This window comes from Heteronotia binoei, chromosome 5 (genome assembly GCF_032191835.1).
Source record: "Heteronotia binoei isolate CCM8104 ecotype False Entrance Well chromosome 5, APGP_CSIRO_Hbin_v1, whole genome shotgun sequence".
Taxonomy (NCBI): domain Eukaryota; kingdom Metazoa; phylum Chordata; class Lepidosauria; order Squamata; family Gekkonidae; genus Heteronotia; species Heteronotia binoei.
In genome coordinates, this window is record NC_083227.1 from 21,740,270 (window position 1) to 21,757,253 (window position 16,984).

The following is a 16,984-nucleotide window of genomic DNA, read 5'->3' on the forward strand; positions in this document are numbered from 1 at the left end:
AGGGCCCAAGAGGTTGTTTGTGGTGCAGCCTGGGGCCAGAATTCCTTAACGTCTCCCAACCCAGACGGAGGGTTGCTGCGAAATTTACTCAGTGCCGTGGGGTGCGCGGGTTTTTTTGCGCGGTGCCGTTCCCTGAGGAGGGATTTCAGAACAAAAGCTCAGCTCTTCTTCCAGCAGCTGTCGTCCGCGTCTATGGGTTTTTACAATAATAAAGCCCGCCCCCTTTCCGCCACGTGAATAACAACTCAGACGACTTTGCAGGGTTGCGGTGAGCAGCGTTCCCTCTAAGCTGCAGAGTCTTGTGAGCAAAAATTCTACTTTGTGAGCTTCTGGCGTTAAAGTTGTGAGCTGCTGCATAATTTACTTTGCTCTGGGGTTATCCTTCCTGAGCTAAGACAAAAATGCGTGAGCTGGAGGCTAAAAATCTGTGAGCTAGCTCACGCTAACTCGGCTTAGAGGGAACACTGGTGGTGAGCCCTCGGTCCTCTGTTTAGCCCAGGGGTGTTAAACATGCGGTCTGAGGGCCAAATCAGGCCACCAAGCAACTGGCTGTCATCTGCTTCCTTCTCCCTATATCTTGCTTCCTTCTGCATAGCAGCTTCCTTTACAAGGCTTGCTCAATTGCACAGGAGATACAGAGCAAAAACGCTATCTTGTCCATTGGCTGAGGCTCCTCCCTTTGGAAGGAAGGGGGGGGAGGCAGAGCTTGTTTTTCCAGGCTCTCTCAACCACACAGCAGAGCTACTGAGTCAAGCCTCTCTTCCTTCTATTGGCTGAGGCTTCCCCCTCCCAGTCCCCTGGGGCAGGAAGGAAAGAGCCAGAGCTTCCTTTGCCCAGTTCCCTGGATCCCATGGGAGAGATGCAAAGAAAGCACCTTTAAGTCCAATGAGTTCTGATGTTTTAAGTTTTTTAAAATATATATATTTAATTGTGTTTGTCAGTATCCCTTATAAAGTTTATATAATAATAATAATAATAATAGCTTTTATTTCTATCTCGCCCTCCCCGCCTAGGCGGCTCAGGGCGGCTAACAACAGCTCATACGTTAACATAAATAATAAAACTTTAGATTTAACAATTAAAATTAAACATATAAAAACCAGTTAGTTAAATTAAAAAAGCATAATTTAAGTTACACTATATGTATATATATATATATATATATATCTGGCAGCAATAAGACTGTTCTGCTGCTGGTTCTGCCAGTTTAGATAATATTATAGATGGCGGTTCTTTGTACCAGGCAACTCAGCAGTCGATGTCATTATAGGCTTGTCTAAAAAGGGCGGTCTTGCAGGCCCTGCGGAACTGGTCGAGGTTCCGCAGGGCCCGCACTTCCTCCGGAAGCTGGTTCCACAGTGCAGGTGCCGCAACTGAAAAGGCCCGTGCTCTGGTGTTTTGGAGTTTGACCTCTCTCGGTCCAGGGATGGTCATTTTGTTTATCTGCTACCTAATCTTAAATAGATGCACATATGGTCTGGTTTGACATGGCCTGGCCCAACAAGGTCTCATTTATGTCAGATTCGGCCCTCATAACAAATGAGTTCGACACCCCTGTTTAGCCTGTTCCTCTGTGCAATGCGGGGAAGGGACGATGAATTTCACCCCCTCTCCTCAAATGGTAATGGGGGAGTAACTCTGGGCTGCTCAGTCCTCTCCTGCCTTCCTCATACGGTTCCCAGCTTTGGTTGGGAAATACCTGGAGATTTTGAGGGTGGAACTTGAAGAGGGTGGGGTTTGAGGCGCTTCAGTGGGACATAGTGGCATAGAAGACCACCTTCCAAAGCAGCCATTTTCTCCAGGTGAACTGATCTTTGTCACCTGGAGTTGAGTGGTGATCCCTGGAGATCTCCAGCCCCCACCTGGGGGTTCAAACTGGAGAGCTCATGGGTGGCCAAACTGTGGCTTGGGAGCCACATGTGGCTCTTTCACATATATTGTGTGGCTCTTGAAGTCAGCAGCTTGGAGATTGCATTTAAAGTTAAAGTTGCTTTTCCTTCCTTCCTTCCTTCCTTCCTTCCTTCCTTCCTTCCTTCCTTCCTTCCTTCCTTCCTTCCTTCCTTCCTTCCTTCCTTCCTTCCTTCCTTCCTTCCTTCCTTCCTTCCTGCGGCTCTCAAACATCTGGCGTTCACGTCTTGCAGCTCTCAGACACCTGATGTTTTATTATATGTGGCTCTTACATTAAGCAAGTTTGGCCACCCCTGGGTAAGGTTATGTGACTTTAGAATACTCTGTGAGGGTTTTTAACTAATGCATATATTGGAAAAAAACAAAATATTTAACTGCAGTATTTTTCTCATATTAATTTGAAAGACTTTTTACAGTCCATTGCACAAAGACAATATACAATCTTCTTTCTTTGTTTATAGGACTTCCTGAAGTCCGATACAGGTGTGACTGCAGAACAAAAAGGCCTTTGAAGAGAAGCCCAGGACAAATAGAAGTGTGGAGCCCTGCTAGATCCAGTGGAGGTACAAAGCAGTGACAATTGAAATACTGTATCCCTTGGTGACCTGCCTGAGGAAAGATTAATTCCGAAAGTGGATGGAAGCAGCAGTCCGATCTCAGCCACACCTCTTTGGGAACTGCAGTCACACCTGTATTGGCAATATACACTGCAGAGATCCCCCCCCTCTCCAAACCCAGCCCCCAGGCTCCACCCCCAAAATCTCTAGGTATGTCATGCCATAGAGTCCAAAGGTCCATTTAGGCCTTCTAATTGGAGTCATTGCTAGGAAACAGACCCTGGACAAAATGGCTGCCCATAGATGGACCTGCTGCTAGAAGGGGGAGATGTAATGATGTCATCTGACAAATGTTCTTTTTATGGGGATGGCCTTTCCAGTCTGTCTTGACCCTTTCAGAAGGAAAGAGTTTTGAACTTGGGGCTTTGTGGCTCAGGGTCATAGCCACGCTAGATCTAGATGAAACCCACAATGACATATAAATAATGCATGGGTGTGTTTTCCAGTTTTCCCACTCTGGTCATGAATTTTGAAGTGGTTCATTCAGTTTACATGTTGCTTGAATGGTAATTGTGTCCTCCTTTAGCCCAGGGAAAAACTTCCTGTGTGAAGCAGAAGCATCTTTGAAGGATGGCCATGGGATACTGGTAGACAAAACAGCAAGTTTGGGTCCCATCAACCCAGAGGCCAGTTCACCCTCTTAGAGGAATGTAAAGCCTGTCGAGAAGGCCATTTGGGACTAAGGGCTTCCGTCAAGAATCAACCTGACTGGAGAACCATCACTTGTTTTCTGGGTCTGGATTTGTGAGAATACAGCCAGGAATGAATATGATAAAGGAGCAAAAGTCTGCAAACGCAGAACAAGAAGAAGGCCCAGGGGAAACTATCAGGATCGTTCATCCTGAAGATACAGCGGAGCAGCCCAGATGGAGAGCATGGCAAAAGGGCAGAGAGGAACCACAGTGGAACGCTCAGTGGCAGGACTTCTTGAGGAGGCTGGATTCCCCTCATGTTCGGTGGGAGAAGAACCCTAGTCCCTGGGAAGACACCAAGGCCTTCCTGGCTTCCTTTGAGCAAGTGGCCCAAGCCTGCCAGTGGCCTCGGGACGAGTGGGCGGCCCGCCTCCTGCCGGCGCTGAGCAGAGAAGCCCAGCAGGCCTTTGAAAGCCTGGAGGCTGAAGACAGGGAGGATTATGGGAAAGTGAAGGTGGCCATCTTGCGCAGGGAAGCCAACCGCATGGAAACGCTGCGCCAGCACTTCCGGCAATTCCGCTCCCAGGAGGTGGAAGACCCCCGCCGGATTTACAGCCAGCTTCAGGAGCTTTGCCGGCGTTGGCTGAGGCCGGAGAGGCACTCGAAGGAGCAGATTCTGGAGCTGCTGATCCTGGAGCAGTTCCTGGCCATCCTGCCGCCGGAGCTGCAGAGCTGGATCAGGGCTGGGGAGCCAGAAACTTGTGCCCAGGCCGTGGCCCTGGTCGAGGATTTCTTGCTGAGCCAGCAAGAGGCTGAAGCAGAGAAATGGCAGGTGAGTCCCGAGGAGTCAGTAGCAGCGGGGGTTGTCCTTTCAGCACGCTCTTCCTGAGAGCCGGTGAGCGCGCCCCGCCCCCCGTGGCATGGTTTTAGCCGTATTTCGAGTGTTCAGCCGGGGGGGGGGGCTTTAAAGAACTGGAACGCGGCGCTAGAGCCAGTTCTGGCGTTGAAAATGACATGGGGGGGAACGGCCCAAACGAAGGGAGGGATGAGGAGGCGCGGCTGGGGGAGGAGGCAGGGGGGCACAGAGCCGTGACAGGGAGGGGGAAAGCACGGAGCTGCGGGGTGGGAGGCGAAGGGGATGGAGGGGCGGGCAGCGATGGTAGCGGCGGGGGAGGCAGGCAGGCAAACTAGGTGCTTGCCTGGGGCACCGGGAGGGGGGATGGGGGAGCCCTCCGCTCCCACCCTCCCGGCGCCCTAGGCAACCGCCTAGTTTGCCTAGCGGGAGGGCCAGCCCTGCCCAGAGAAACCTGCCTAGGAGTTGTTACTAAAAGCCTTCATTTCCCAGGATCCTGTCTGTCCCTCTGATTGTGTGGCAAGGTTTTGGAGGGAAACTAAACCAGAGAGGGGTGGGACCTGGGAGGAGAGCGTAAAAAGGGCCAAGCACTGACAGGGTGTGTTCTCTCTGGAAAAGGCTGCAGGAGAGAAGGCGGCGCCCCTAGCCTGCCCCCCCCCCACTCTATTCTGAGTCAGATTGTTCTCTCTTTTTTCTGCGGCTGCTGCAGGAGGTCTGCCTGGATTCCCTGGAGGCAGAGGAGGAGTCCTCAGACGCTGGGCAGAGAGAGATCTATGAGGATGTTGAACAGAATGGCAACAAAGAAAGCCATTTGCCGGGTGAGGATTCACGGAGTTTCTTCGTCTTCTGCATCAATCATGTCTCGGGGATGGTTCTGATGATCGGATGTGAAGGGAGGCCAAACCTGTAGTGCTGTTAGTTCCTTGGAAGAGGGGGATTTGGCAGATGTGGGATGTGAAGAGCCACATCTGTCAAAATTCCCTACTTTTACAATAGAGTGAGAGAGCGACAGCGAGGGGGAGAGTGACAGAGAAGGATAAGAAGAAGAAGATATTGGATTTATATCCCGCCCTCCACTCCGAAGAGTCTCAGAGCGGCTCACAATCTCCTTTACCTTCCTCCCCCACAACAGACACCCTGTGAGGTGGGTGGGGCTGGAGAGGGCTCTCCCAGCAGCTGCCCTTTCAGGGACAACCTCTGCCAGAGCTATGGCTGACCCAAGGCCATTCCAGCAGCTGCAAGTGGAGGAGCGGGGAATCAAACCCGGTTCTCGCAGATAAGAGTCCGCACACTTAACCACTACACCAAACTGGCTCTCCAGAGCGAGGGGGAGAGCAAGAGAGCGACGGTGACAGTAAGAGAGCAACAGCAAGAGGGAGGGAGAGGGAGAGAGCGACAGCAAAAGGGGGAGATCAAGAGAGAGTGAGAGAGCAACAGGAAGACAGTGAGAGAGAGCGACAGGGAGAGCGCACAAACAAGAGAGCTGGGGCTGGGCAGGCTGGCCGCTGGAGGGAAGAAGCAGCCAAGCCCCATGGCCCCCCCCCCACCAAATTTTTTTCTTCTAAGTCCCTCCGCCCAAACTTTCCCGGCTACGGGCCTGCTCCTACCTAGTAGGACTTTAGATTGCCCATTGGCCGTTCAGACAGGTGCTGCCACAGTGTGAACATGTTAAGCTGCCTTCTACTGAAGCAAACCCCTGGTCCTTCAAGGTCCAGGTCCGCATGCTCACCTGTACGGGTGAGCATGCAGCCGGTGCTCCACGGCCTGCACTGGCTGCCTATAGAGCACCGGATTCGCTTCAAGGTGTTAGTTCTGACTTTTAAAGCCTTCCGCGGCCTGCGACCAACAAACCTGCGGGACCGTCTCTTCCCGTATATGCCCCAGAGGTCACTTCGCTCAGCCTCCCAAGCTCTTCTAACCATCCCCGGCCCAAGAGATCCCCTTGCTTCTACCAGGGCCAGATCTTTCTCAGTCCTGGCCCCAACTTGGTGGAATCAGCTCCCTATGAAGATCCTGCTGAACTATTCTGTTGGACTAAACATTGTGATCGGTTTTTACTGTTATGTTGTTTTGTTGCTATGTTGATTTTATTGTGCTTTTATTATTCATGTTGTGCTCCGCTCTAAGCCCCTATGGGGAATGGGCAGGATATAAATAAACAAATAATGATATGTCAGTCTTGTCTACTCAGACTGGCTGCTGCTCTCTAGGGTCTCAGGCAGAGGTTTCCCATCACCTACCGCCTGGTCCTTTAAATGGAGCTGCCGGCACTAGAACTTGGGACTTTCTGTACGCCGAGCAAATGCTCTGCCTTGACTCCTCTTTCTCAGTGTATTTTTTAATATTTGCTCCTCTTGTTTGGGCTTCTCTCTGTGGTTGTGGCTGACTCAGCCTCCAGCAGTAGCCATTTTGTGGTTGCGCCCACCACCCTGTGTCAGAATCCCCGAAGTGCCTATGGGCTCAAACGGTTGGTGAACTCTGCCTTTGAGGTACAAATGGAGACATTATACATGGCAGAGAGAAGAGGGAATTCCAGTAGGGCTTTTCCCACCCTGCATGCTTTGGCCCAAATTCCCTCCTGAGCACCTCTCTCCTCTTTTGCATTGGATCGGACGACAAATGGCGCGATTCCCCCTTCTAATGTCTCCCTTCCCTTCACTGCAGGCAAGGGAACCAAATGCCTGAATGGCTCCAGTCCATCGCTTTCGCCTGAAGGACAGGAAGAGGCTGGAATTGGGCAGAAGGAGGTGCGTAACAGTCCAGGGGGGCCAGTTTGCAGTGGAGAAGGCCAGGGCACTGCATGAGCCAGCTGCTGTTCCGCTCACCCACTCGCAGCTGCTGGAATGGCCTTGGGTCAGCCATAGCTCTGGCAGAGCTGTCCCTGAAAGAGCAGCTTCCGGGAGAGCTCTCTCAGCCCCACCCACCTCACAGGGTGTCTGTTGTGTGTTTGTGTGGTGGGGGGAGAAGGTAAAGGAGATCGTGACCGCTCTGTGATTCAGAAAGGAGGGCGGGATATAAATCCAATATCATCATCACCACCACCCTTAGTGATAGCTGTGGTTTCCTAGTCCCTGTTCTTTTTCACCTTTGAGGGAAATTCAGGGGACATTGGCATTCAAAGATGCTGGAGTTGTTGTTTGGGGGGTTTCAGCCCCTGCAGAAATTGAACCTCCAAGCAAGAAACAAATGCATCATCTCTATGGGAATGCCTGTAAACACACATGAACACACAGGTGCCACCAGGCAGAGGTTCATTTTGAGCCACTGATTACCTGTTTAGAGCGTAATGGCAGGGGTTTCCCCCACTCCATGTCTGCTTAATCAAGGAGCACATACAATCTTTGTTTCTAATTGGATGAACTATCTGAGAGAAGATAGCTTGCTTCAAGAGGGGATTGGATAAAAATATGGAGCAGAGGTCCATCAGTGGCTATTAGTCATAGCATATGGAGAGTCAGTTTGGTGTAGTGGTTAAGTGTGCGGACTCTTATCTGGGAGAACCGGGTTTGATTCCCCACTCCTCCACTTGCATTTGCTGGCCTGGCCTTGGGTCAGCCATAGCTCTGGCAGAGGTTGTCCTTGAAAGGGCAGCTGCTGTGAGAGCCCTCTCCAGCCCCACCAACCTCACAGGGTGTCTGTTGTGGGGGAGGAAGGTAAAGGAGATTGTGAACCGCTCTGAGACTCTTCGGAGTGGAGGGCGGGATATAAATCCAATATCTTCTTCTTCATCTTCTTCATATTATTGGTACTGTCTGGGGCAGTGATGCTCTGTATTCTTGGTGCTTGGGGGGGAGCAAAGTGGAAGGGCTTTTAGCCCCAGTTGTGAACCTCCTGATGGCACTTGGGGTTTGGGGGGTTTTTTGCCACTGTGTGACACAAAGTGTTGGACTGGATGGGCCATTGGCCTGATCCAAAATGGCTTCTCCTATGTTCTTAAGATACATTCAGCAGGCCCAGGAGAAGAGTCTGTCACAATTGCAGGGGGAGTGATCCTTTTTGGATAACTTGAGTCCTTGCCTGTAGAAATGAGCAAGAGTCTACTAGTGCCTTAAAGACTAACATAAGAACATAAGAAGAGCCCTGCTGGATCGGACCAGTGGTTCACCTAGTCCAGGGGTGGCCAAACTCGCTTCACAAAAAAGCCACATAGAATAAAGGGCAGATGTTTGAGAGCCGCAAGACATGAACATCAGATGTTTGAGAGCCGCAAGACAGGAAGGAAGGAAAGCAAATAGATGGGGGGGAGGTAGCGGTGGAAAGAAAGCAACTTTAAATGCATTCTCCAAGCTGTCTGCTGGCTTGGAGGAATGATTTAAAGGGAGAAATGCTTTTTCCAAGCCAGCTGATGGCTTTGGGAGCTACACAATATACCGGTATGTGAAAGAGCCACATGTGGCTCCCGAGCCACAGTTTGGCCCTCCCTGACCTAGTCCAACATTCTGTCTCATGCAGTTCCTCTGGAACAACAGGGCATGGAGGCTAAGGCCTTCCCCTAATGTTGCCTTCTGGCCCTGGGATTGAGAGGATTAGTGCCTCTGAACATGGAGGTTCTGTGTAAAGTAGCATTTCCTTTTGTCCATCCTGAGCCTACTGCCCATCAGCTTCAGAAGTGAGCAGTGACTCACAAAAGCTCCTCCCCTGCCACAAATCTTGGTCTTTAAGGTGCTTCTGGCTCTGGCCCTTTTGTATCCTCTACACATAGGTGAACACAGCTACCTGTCTTGATCTAAGGACCTTGCCCGTATATACGATGATTCTCTTTGCTTTTATTGCTGCAATTATGATAAAGGGAAGAGGGTCTATTTGTACATTTTCTTCTCCATAAATTAACCACAGTCCTGTTTCTGTGTCAGAACCAGAAACCCAGCTTCATGAAAAGTCTCACCCTGCTTTTCTAGTCTAGGAACATAAGAGAAGCCACATGGTTTCAGGCCAATGGCCCAGCCAGTCGGACATTCTGTGTTCCACAGTGGCTAAAATCCAGGTTCATGAGAAGCAGCAGCGCCCCCTTGAGGAATCAGGTGCAAATGCTGATTAGTCTTCCCTGTGGAGATGTTTGCCTTTCTAGCCTTCATGGTTTTGAAAGAGAAACTTGGAAACACTTCTCCTTAAAAGCCTGGTGTAGTGATTAGGGTGTCGTTCTGGGATCTGCGAGTCCCAGGTTTGGATCCTCAGTCTGCCCACAGAACTCGCTGAGTGATCTTGTTCCAATCACACTCTCAGCCTACCTCGCAGGGTTGTTGCGAGGATGAAACGGAGGCGAGGAGAACGAAGTATACCCCTTTGAATTCCTTTTAGGGCAGGATAAAAGTGTACTAATTAAATAAATGGCCCTTGACCTGGATGACCCAGGTTAACCTAATCTCATCAGACCTGAGGGGTCAGCCCTGGTTGGTACTTGGATGGTACCGAAGAAGTTCAGGGTTGTTACACAGAGGCAGGCAATGGCAAGCCACCTCTGTTCATTTTGAGAACCCTTTGGTGCCAGTTGCAACTCTATAGCACTTTTCATCACCAATTAAATAAGCATAACTGTCTTCCCTGCTGACATGCCTGGTCACTTGTAGGCAGTTTTAACTTACCATGGGTGGCCAAACAGTGAGCTTTTTAATAGTCGACCTTTTGCACGTTGTATGTCCAGGATAGGAAAGGATGCTACTGGAATGGTCAAGTGGAGTAGCCTTGTTGGTCTGAAGCGATAGAACAAAGCTGGAGTCCAGAGACACCTGTAAGACCAACCAAGCTTAATTCTGGGTAGAAACTTTCATGTGCATGAAAAACGCGGAAGCGTACGCTCAGAATTAAACTTGGTTGGTCTTAAAGGTGCCTCTGGACTCAAACTTTGTACTGGAATAATCAGTTTACAGTTTTGTTGTAGATGTTTAAGTGGAATGGGAATTGTCAACGGTTGTGGCTCTTGGGAGTTAAAGGGTGGGGTTTTTTTGTGGCAATGCCTTCATGTTTGTCTAGCAACAGGTTCTGTCAGCTGGGAATGTTCCTCTCTTTCCAGGGTCTGATGAAGGTCCAGGAGGCAGGTGCGGCTGTCCGTGTGATCGAACAGAACCCAACTGAACTTGGCCCAAGGACCATGTTTTGGCAAGTCCTGCAGGAAGACGGGGAGAATGTCGATTCTTTGGGTAAGGATGTCTTTCTGCTCAGGTACAGACAGTCTAGTATACATCTCTGTCCCTGTTAGAACTGAACACACACAAAGCTGCCTTCTACTGAATCAGACCTGTGGTCTGTCAAAGTCAGTATTGTCTACTCAGACTGGCAGGAACTCTCCAGGTCTCTGACTGAGGTCTTTCCCATCACCCTACTGATAGATTCCTTTTAAATGGAGATGCCGGGGATTGAACCTGGGACCTTCTGCATCCCAAGCAGATGCTCTGCCAGTGAGCCACAGCCTCTCTCCCAAAAGAGGAAAATGAGTGTGCCTGCTATGTGTTTACAAGCATCGCATAGAAATTTGGAGGTTACCAGAATGTGCACTTGAGCGCCAGCTTTTGCTTCACTTTTCTTTCCCTTAGCTCATGTTTTATTCCTCTGCTTTTGTTTCCAGAGTTGCTAAGCATAGTACCTTTTGTCATAAGAACATAAGAGAAGCCATGTTGGATCAGGCCAATGGCCCATCCAGTCCAACACTCTGTGTCACACAGTGGCCAAAAAACCCAGGTGCTATCAGGAGGTCCAGCAGTGGGGCCAGGACACTATAAGCCCTCACACCGTTGCCCCTCCCAAGCATCAAGAATTAGAGCATCACTGTCCAGATAGAGAGTTCCAACAATAAGCTGTGGCTAATAGCCACTGATGGACCTCTTCTCCATATTCTTCTTGTCCCTTTCTTCAGTTGGATATATGTTGGTTTGTTGTTGTTCAGTCACACATATAAGATGAATTGCTTATGTATGCTTCTGATCTGTCAGAAAGTGTGTGTGTAGGAGGAAATCACGAATACTTTGTGTGCCTCAAAGCGCTAGAAATAATCGTGTCTTTTTCTCTCTATGCTGAAGAGGTTTTGGTTCCTAAACCTGACCTCCTTTCCCATCCAGAAAAAGAGGATGTGATGTTTATCCAGTTTCCGGAGGAAAAAGAGAGACTCACAGGCCGAGGCTCAGGTAAGGAGATGGTACGGTTGTTCTTTCATGTGAAGAAGTCTCACTCTGCTTTTCCAAGAACATAAGAGAAGCCATGTTGGTTCAGGCCAGTGGCTCATCCAGTCCAACACTCTGTGTCACACAGTGGCCAAAACCCAGGTGCCATCAGGAGATCCACCAGAGGGCCAGAACTCCAGCAGCCCCCTCACTGTTGCCCCTCAAGCACCAAGAATACAGAGTATTCCCTCCCCAGACAGTGTGTTCCATCTAGACCCTGTGGCTTATAGCTACTGATGGACCTCTGCTCCATACATTTATCCAAGCTCTCTTCAAGCTGTCTATGCTTGTCAGCACCGCCACTTTTTGTGGCAGAGAATTCCATGTGTTAAATACATTTTGAGTGATGAAGTACTTCCTTTTATCTCTTCTAAGCTTACTGTTCATTCATTTCATTGAGTGCCGACAAGTTCTCATATTGTGAGAAAGGGAGACAAGGACTTCTTTCTCTGCCATCTCTATCCCATGCATAATTTTATAAGCCTTTATCATGTCACCCTCAGTCTTTGTTTCTCCAAGCTAAAGAGCCCTGACCTCTTTAACTATCTTCATAGGGAAGGTTCCCTCTAAGCTGTGTAGCCTTGTGCACAAAACTTCTTCTTCGTGAGCTGCTGGCATTAAAGTTGGGAGCTACTGCATAATTTTGTTTGCTCTGGGGCTAATTTTCCTGAGCTAAGGCAAATATGTATAAGCCGGAGGCTAAAAAACTGTAAGCTAGTTCTCCACCAACTCAGCTTAGAGGAAACACAGTTTAAGGACTAAAAAAGGACTAATTTTATAAGCCTTTATAATGTCACCCCTCAATCTTTGTTTCTTCAAGCTAGGGAGCCCTAACCTCTTCAACTATCTTCATAGGGAAGGTTCCCTCTAAGCTGTGTAGTCTTGTGAACAAAAATTCTTCTGCGTGAGCTGCTGGCATTAAAGTTGGGAGCTACTGCATAAATTACTTTGCTCTGGGGTTATCCTTCCTGAGCTAAGACAAAAATGCGTGAGCTGGAGGCTAAAAATCTGTGAGCTAGCTCACGCTAACTCAGCTTAGAGGGAACACTGGTGGTGAGCCCTCGGTCCTCTGTTTAGCCCAGGGGTGTTAAACATGCGGTCTGAGGGCCAAATCAGGCCACCAAGCAACTGGCTGTCATCTGCTTCCTTCTCCCTATATCTTGCTTCCTTCTGCATAACAGCTTCCTTTACAAGGCTTGCTCAACTGCACAGGAGGTACAGAGCAAAACTGCTATTTTGTCCATTGGCTGAGGCTCCTCCCTTGGGGAGGAAGGGGGGGAGGCAGAACTTGTTTTTCCAGGCTCTCTCAATCACACAGCAGAGCTACTGAATCAAGCCTCTCTTCCTTCTATTGGCTGAGGCTTCCCCCTCCCAGTCCCCTGGGGAAGGAAAGAAAGAACCAGAGCTTCCTTTGCTCAGTTCCCTGGATCCCATGGGAGAGATACAAAGAAAGCACCTTTAAGACCAATGAGCGCTAATGTTTTAAGCATGTTTTAAGTTTTAAAAAAAATATATTTAATTGTGTTTGTCTGTATCCTTTATAAAATTTATATATCTGCTACCTAATCTTAAATAGATACACACATGGTCTGGTTTGACAAGGGCCGGCCCAACAATCTTTGTTTCTAAGCTGTGTAGTCTTGTGAACAAAAATTCTTCTTCGTGAGCTGCTGGCATTAAAGTTGGGAGCTACTGCATAATTTGGTTTGCTCTGGGGCTAATTTTCCTGAGCTAAGACAAAAATGTGTAAGCCGGAGACTAAAGAACTGTGAGGTAGTTTAGCTCAGCTTAGAGGAAACACAGCTTAAGGACTAAAAAGGAAAGGAAAGTATACATATTTTAATAAAGCAATAAAGAAGGAGGTGGTGGCAGACTAGAAAGAAGGTGGCCGGGTCACAAACAAAACTATTTTCTCTGTCTCTGCAGGTGGCAGGAAAGAGACTCAACTTAAGGTGAAGAATTCCCAGCACAGGGAAAGCGAGCCGGAGGATACAGTGCTGGACTTAACCGAGGAGTTCGAGACGACACCGGCGATTCAAGAGCGAAGATACAAATTCCAAAAGCTGGCAGGGAGAAAGCTTGTGAAGGGAAGGGACAAGGAATCCAGCATGTTCACAGGAATTCATATGGCAACCAATAGCAAAACCCCAGTGCATCAGAGTCCCAGCATGCCCTTGGCCTCTAAGTACGGGAGACGATGCCGCTACAAATCAGGACTTGTCATGATCCGTGATGGAGAGGACTCTTATGAATGCCCTGTGTGGGAGGAAGATTTTCAGCAAAATCCTTACCTTTGTAATGAGCCAAGAAGCCATCCGGGGACCGATTACTCTGACGGGTGGATGAACTTGCACCAAGGAGAGGCGTTGCTCCGACATCCGAGCGCCTATCCGGTGGAGAATGGCTACGAGTGCTCTGAATGCGGGAAGAACTTATCTTGCAGAAGGACGCTCAAGGCCCACAAGAGAATCCACACCGGAGAGAGACCCTACGAATGTTCTTACTGTGGGAAATTCTTCAGCCACAGCATGAATTTGAAGCGGCACCAGAAACTTCACACGGGCGAGAGCCTATACGAATGCCCCGAGTGCGGCAAGACCTTTTACCGGCGCGATAAATTCATTGAGCATCAGAGGATTCATACGGGGGAGAGACCTTACAGGTGTCTTCAGTGCGGAAAAAGCTTTAGCCATAGGGGGACGCTGGTCAGCCACCAGAGAATCCACATTGGGCGTTGACAGAGCTTAGACTGCGAATGTGGAATTTTTGTCAGAGACTGATAGCAAATCTTATTGTTATACACCTGAGAATCCCACAGGCAAAGAAGCCTGTTTTAAAAAAAAAAACCCTGGGAGCATCACATGAACACATCTAAAACTGCCTTATAGTGAATCAGTCCTTTGGTCCATCAGAATCAGTACTGTCTATTCAGACTGACAGCGGCTCTCCAGAGTCTCAGGCTGAGGTCTTTTCTATCACTTCCTGCCTAGAATCATAGAGTTGGAAGGGGCCTCCAGGGTCATCTAGCCCAACCCCCTGCACAATGCAGGAAACTCACAAACATCTCCCCCTAAATTCATAGGATCTTCATTGCTGTCAGATGGCCATCTAGCCTCTGTTTAAAAACCTCCAAGGAAAGAGAGCCCACCACCTCCTGAGGAAGCCTGTTCCACTGAAGAACCGCTGTAATGGTCAGGAGGTTCTTCCTAATGTTGAGCTGGAAACTCTTTTGATTTAATTTCAACTCATTGGTTCTGGTCCTGCCTTCTGGGGCCACAGAAAACAATTTCACGCCATCCTCTATAGGACAGCCCTTCAAGTACTTGAAGATAGTGATCCTATCACCTCTCAGCCGCCTCCTCTCCAGGCTAAACATGCCCAGCCGATCCTTTTAAACAGGCTACCTGATCCTTTTAATCGTTGATGCCAGGGATTGAACCTGCAAGCCAAGCAGATGCTCTGCCAGTGAGCCACAGCCCCTCCCTGACTCCACCAGGAATATTTAGCAGAGATGAACTAAAGACCAGAGAATCTTATCTTGGATTAAATAGACCGAATCACACCCTGGGTGGAGTGGGGGAGAATTGCTGCTCTCAGACTACAAGGCCTATTTAATCCAGTGTGGTGTTCCTTAACTATGGCTACCCCAATAAATTGGATTCAGGCACAAAGGAGAGTTGCCCCCTTTTGCTAGTTCTCAGAAACTGATTATTCTGGGGTGCACTGCCTTTGTATAGGGAGGTTCTACATTCCTATCTGAGCTAACTGCTGTTCATAGGACTACCTCACAGTGGCCTCCTCTCTGGAATCCTTTATTGTGTGAACTAACATCTTGCGTCCCTTCAGACTTGACTAAGGATCGGTTTCCTTGGCTGTTGCTGATAATCTCAAGGGAGAAAACGTGCTCTTTTCCTTCACACTTTCTAAAATTTTATGTTTTATTGTTTCTCTCTCCAACAAACACACACACACGGTTGTCATCTTTGCTTTCTTGAAAGGTGGGGGAAAGCCCCAAACTTTTCAGCTTTTCCCTACAGGGAAAGTGCTCCAATAGTGGTTGCAAGTAGGGCTGGAAAAAGCAGTTCTAGCCTTTGAATCCAGGCTTAATGTGTGAAAAGGGGCAGCCACGGCTTTTCGTGGTGTGAAGGAAAAGAACATCGGTGGCCTGGCCAATAGCAGCCCATTCAGCTCTGCTAAAGGGGGTGGGATGGGTTGGTTTTTTCCCTCCAGGCAGCTGGCAAGTTTAGCTTCATCCCCGCCATCACTTTGATTGCCCTTTCTGGCACCTTGTTGGGCTCTACAGAGAGGAAAGAGCCTCACACACACACACACGCACATATACCCATGAAAGCTGCCTTATAAGAACATAAGAGAAGTCATGTTGGATCAGGCCAATGGCCATCCAGTCCAACACTTTGTGTCACACAGTGCCCAAAAAAACCCAGGTGCCACCAGGAGGTCCATCAGTGGGGCCAGGACACCAGAAGCCCTCCCACTGTGCCCCCCCAAACACCAAGCATCACTGCCCCAGACAGAGAATTCCAACAATAAGCTGTGGCTAATAGCCACTGATGGACCTCTGCTCCATATTTTAATCCAATCCCCTCTTGAAGCTGGCTATGCTTGTAGCTGCCACCACCTCCTGTGGCAGTGAATTCCACGTGTTAATCACCCTTTGAGTGAAGAAGTACTCGCTTTTATCCGTTCTAACTCAACTGCTCAGCAATTTCATTGAGTGTCCATGAGTTATGTTCTTATACTGAATCAGGCCCTTGGTCCATCCAGCTCAGACTGGCAGCAGCTCTCCAGGGTCTCAGGCAGAGGACTGTCACATCACCTCCTACTTTTGACTGGAGCTGCCAGGGACTGAACCTGGGACCTTCTGCATGCCAAGCAGATGGCTCTGCCACTGGGCCGCAGCCCCCTCCTCTTTGGTGATGGTTGCAACTTTCTAAGCCTCATGAGATAGAGACCCGAAGCAGAGCAGCTCCCATCCTTCTGAGCAGAGAGCACTTGGGAGAGTGCACTTTGTCTCACAAAGGGTGGAGAAGCTTCATTGGCTGGGAATTACTCCTCCACCAGAACAACTAAAAGCCCCAGGCACCCTCTTCTTCAATTGCATCCAGTCCTCCGATCCTTCAGGGGGTGCCTCACTGTGATTGGACAAGAAGAAATTTAACCGCTGCAGCTTTGGGGAGTTGGAAGGGTGGGGATAACTCCGCTGGCTGGATCTGGTTTTCCATTGTGCTCCACAATGTTGTGTTATAAACCAACTTTTTTGCCATCTGCACAGTTGGGTACCTTTTAGATTGTAAATATAGTTTTGCATTCTCTAAGTGCTGCCTGCATGGTCGTGTCACACATCAGACCTTAGAGGCAGGAATGGTTCCACCAATGTCGTCTTCAATAAGCCCCCAAGGGAGTGGTGGAACACCTGAAGGTTCCTTATCAGGGCTTTTTTTGTAGCAGGAACTCCTTTGCATATTAGGCCACATACCCCCCTGACATAGCCAATCCTCCTGGAGCTTACAGCAGGCCCTGTAAGAAGAGCCCTGTAAGCTCCAGGATTGGCTACATCAGGGGTGTGTGGCCTAATATGCAAAGGAGTTCCTGCTACAAAAAAAAGCCCTGTTCCTTATACTGAATCAGACCATCAGAGTCAGTACTGTCTACCCAGACTGGCTGTGGCTCTCCCTAATAGCCCATCCAGTCTATGTCACACAGTGGCCAAAACATTCTATGTTACACAGTGGCCAAAACCTAGATGCCATCAGGAGGTCCATTAGTGGGGCCAAAACTCCAGAAGCCTTCCCACTGTTG

General features: G+C 49.1%; 1 protein-coding gene across 1 annotated transcript; it reads left to right on the forward strand.

Annotated features, from left to right (window-relative positions):
• Nucleotides 1–2,369: 2,369 nt before the first annotated feature.
• LOC132571171 (zinc finger protein 397-like) lies at nucleotides 2,370–14,041 on the forward strand. Its single transcript, XM_060237860.1, has 7 exons — nucleotides 2,370–2,471; nucleotides 3,052–3,989; nucleotides 4,720–4,828; nucleotides 6,675–6,757; nucleotides 10,021–10,147; nucleotides 11,024–11,128; nucleotides 13,091–14,041. Exons 2-7 carry the CDS (start codon nucleotides 3,288–3,290, stop codon nucleotides 13,900–13,902), a joined length of 1,938 nt encoding a protein of 645 aa, XP_060093843.1. The 5' UTR covers nucleotides 2,370–2,471; nucleotides 3,052–3,287; the 3' UTR covers nucleotides 13,903–14,041.
• The last annotated feature ends 2,943 nt before the right edge of the window (nucleotides 14,042–16,984 follow it).

Coding starts and splice junctions, on each gene's coding strand:
- LOC132571171 (XM_060237860.1), top strand. CDS start 3,288: ATGAATATGATAAAGGAGCAAAAGTCTGCAAACGCAGAACAAGAAGAA. Junction 10,148..11,023: donor GGAGAATGTCGATTCTTTGG/GTAAGGATGTCT, acceptor TCTATGCTGAAG/AGGTTTTGGTTCCTAAACCT. Junction 11,129..13,090: donor ACTCACAGGCCGAGGCTCAG/GTAAGGAGATGG, acceptor CTGTCTCTGCAG/GTGGCAGGAAAGAGACTCAA.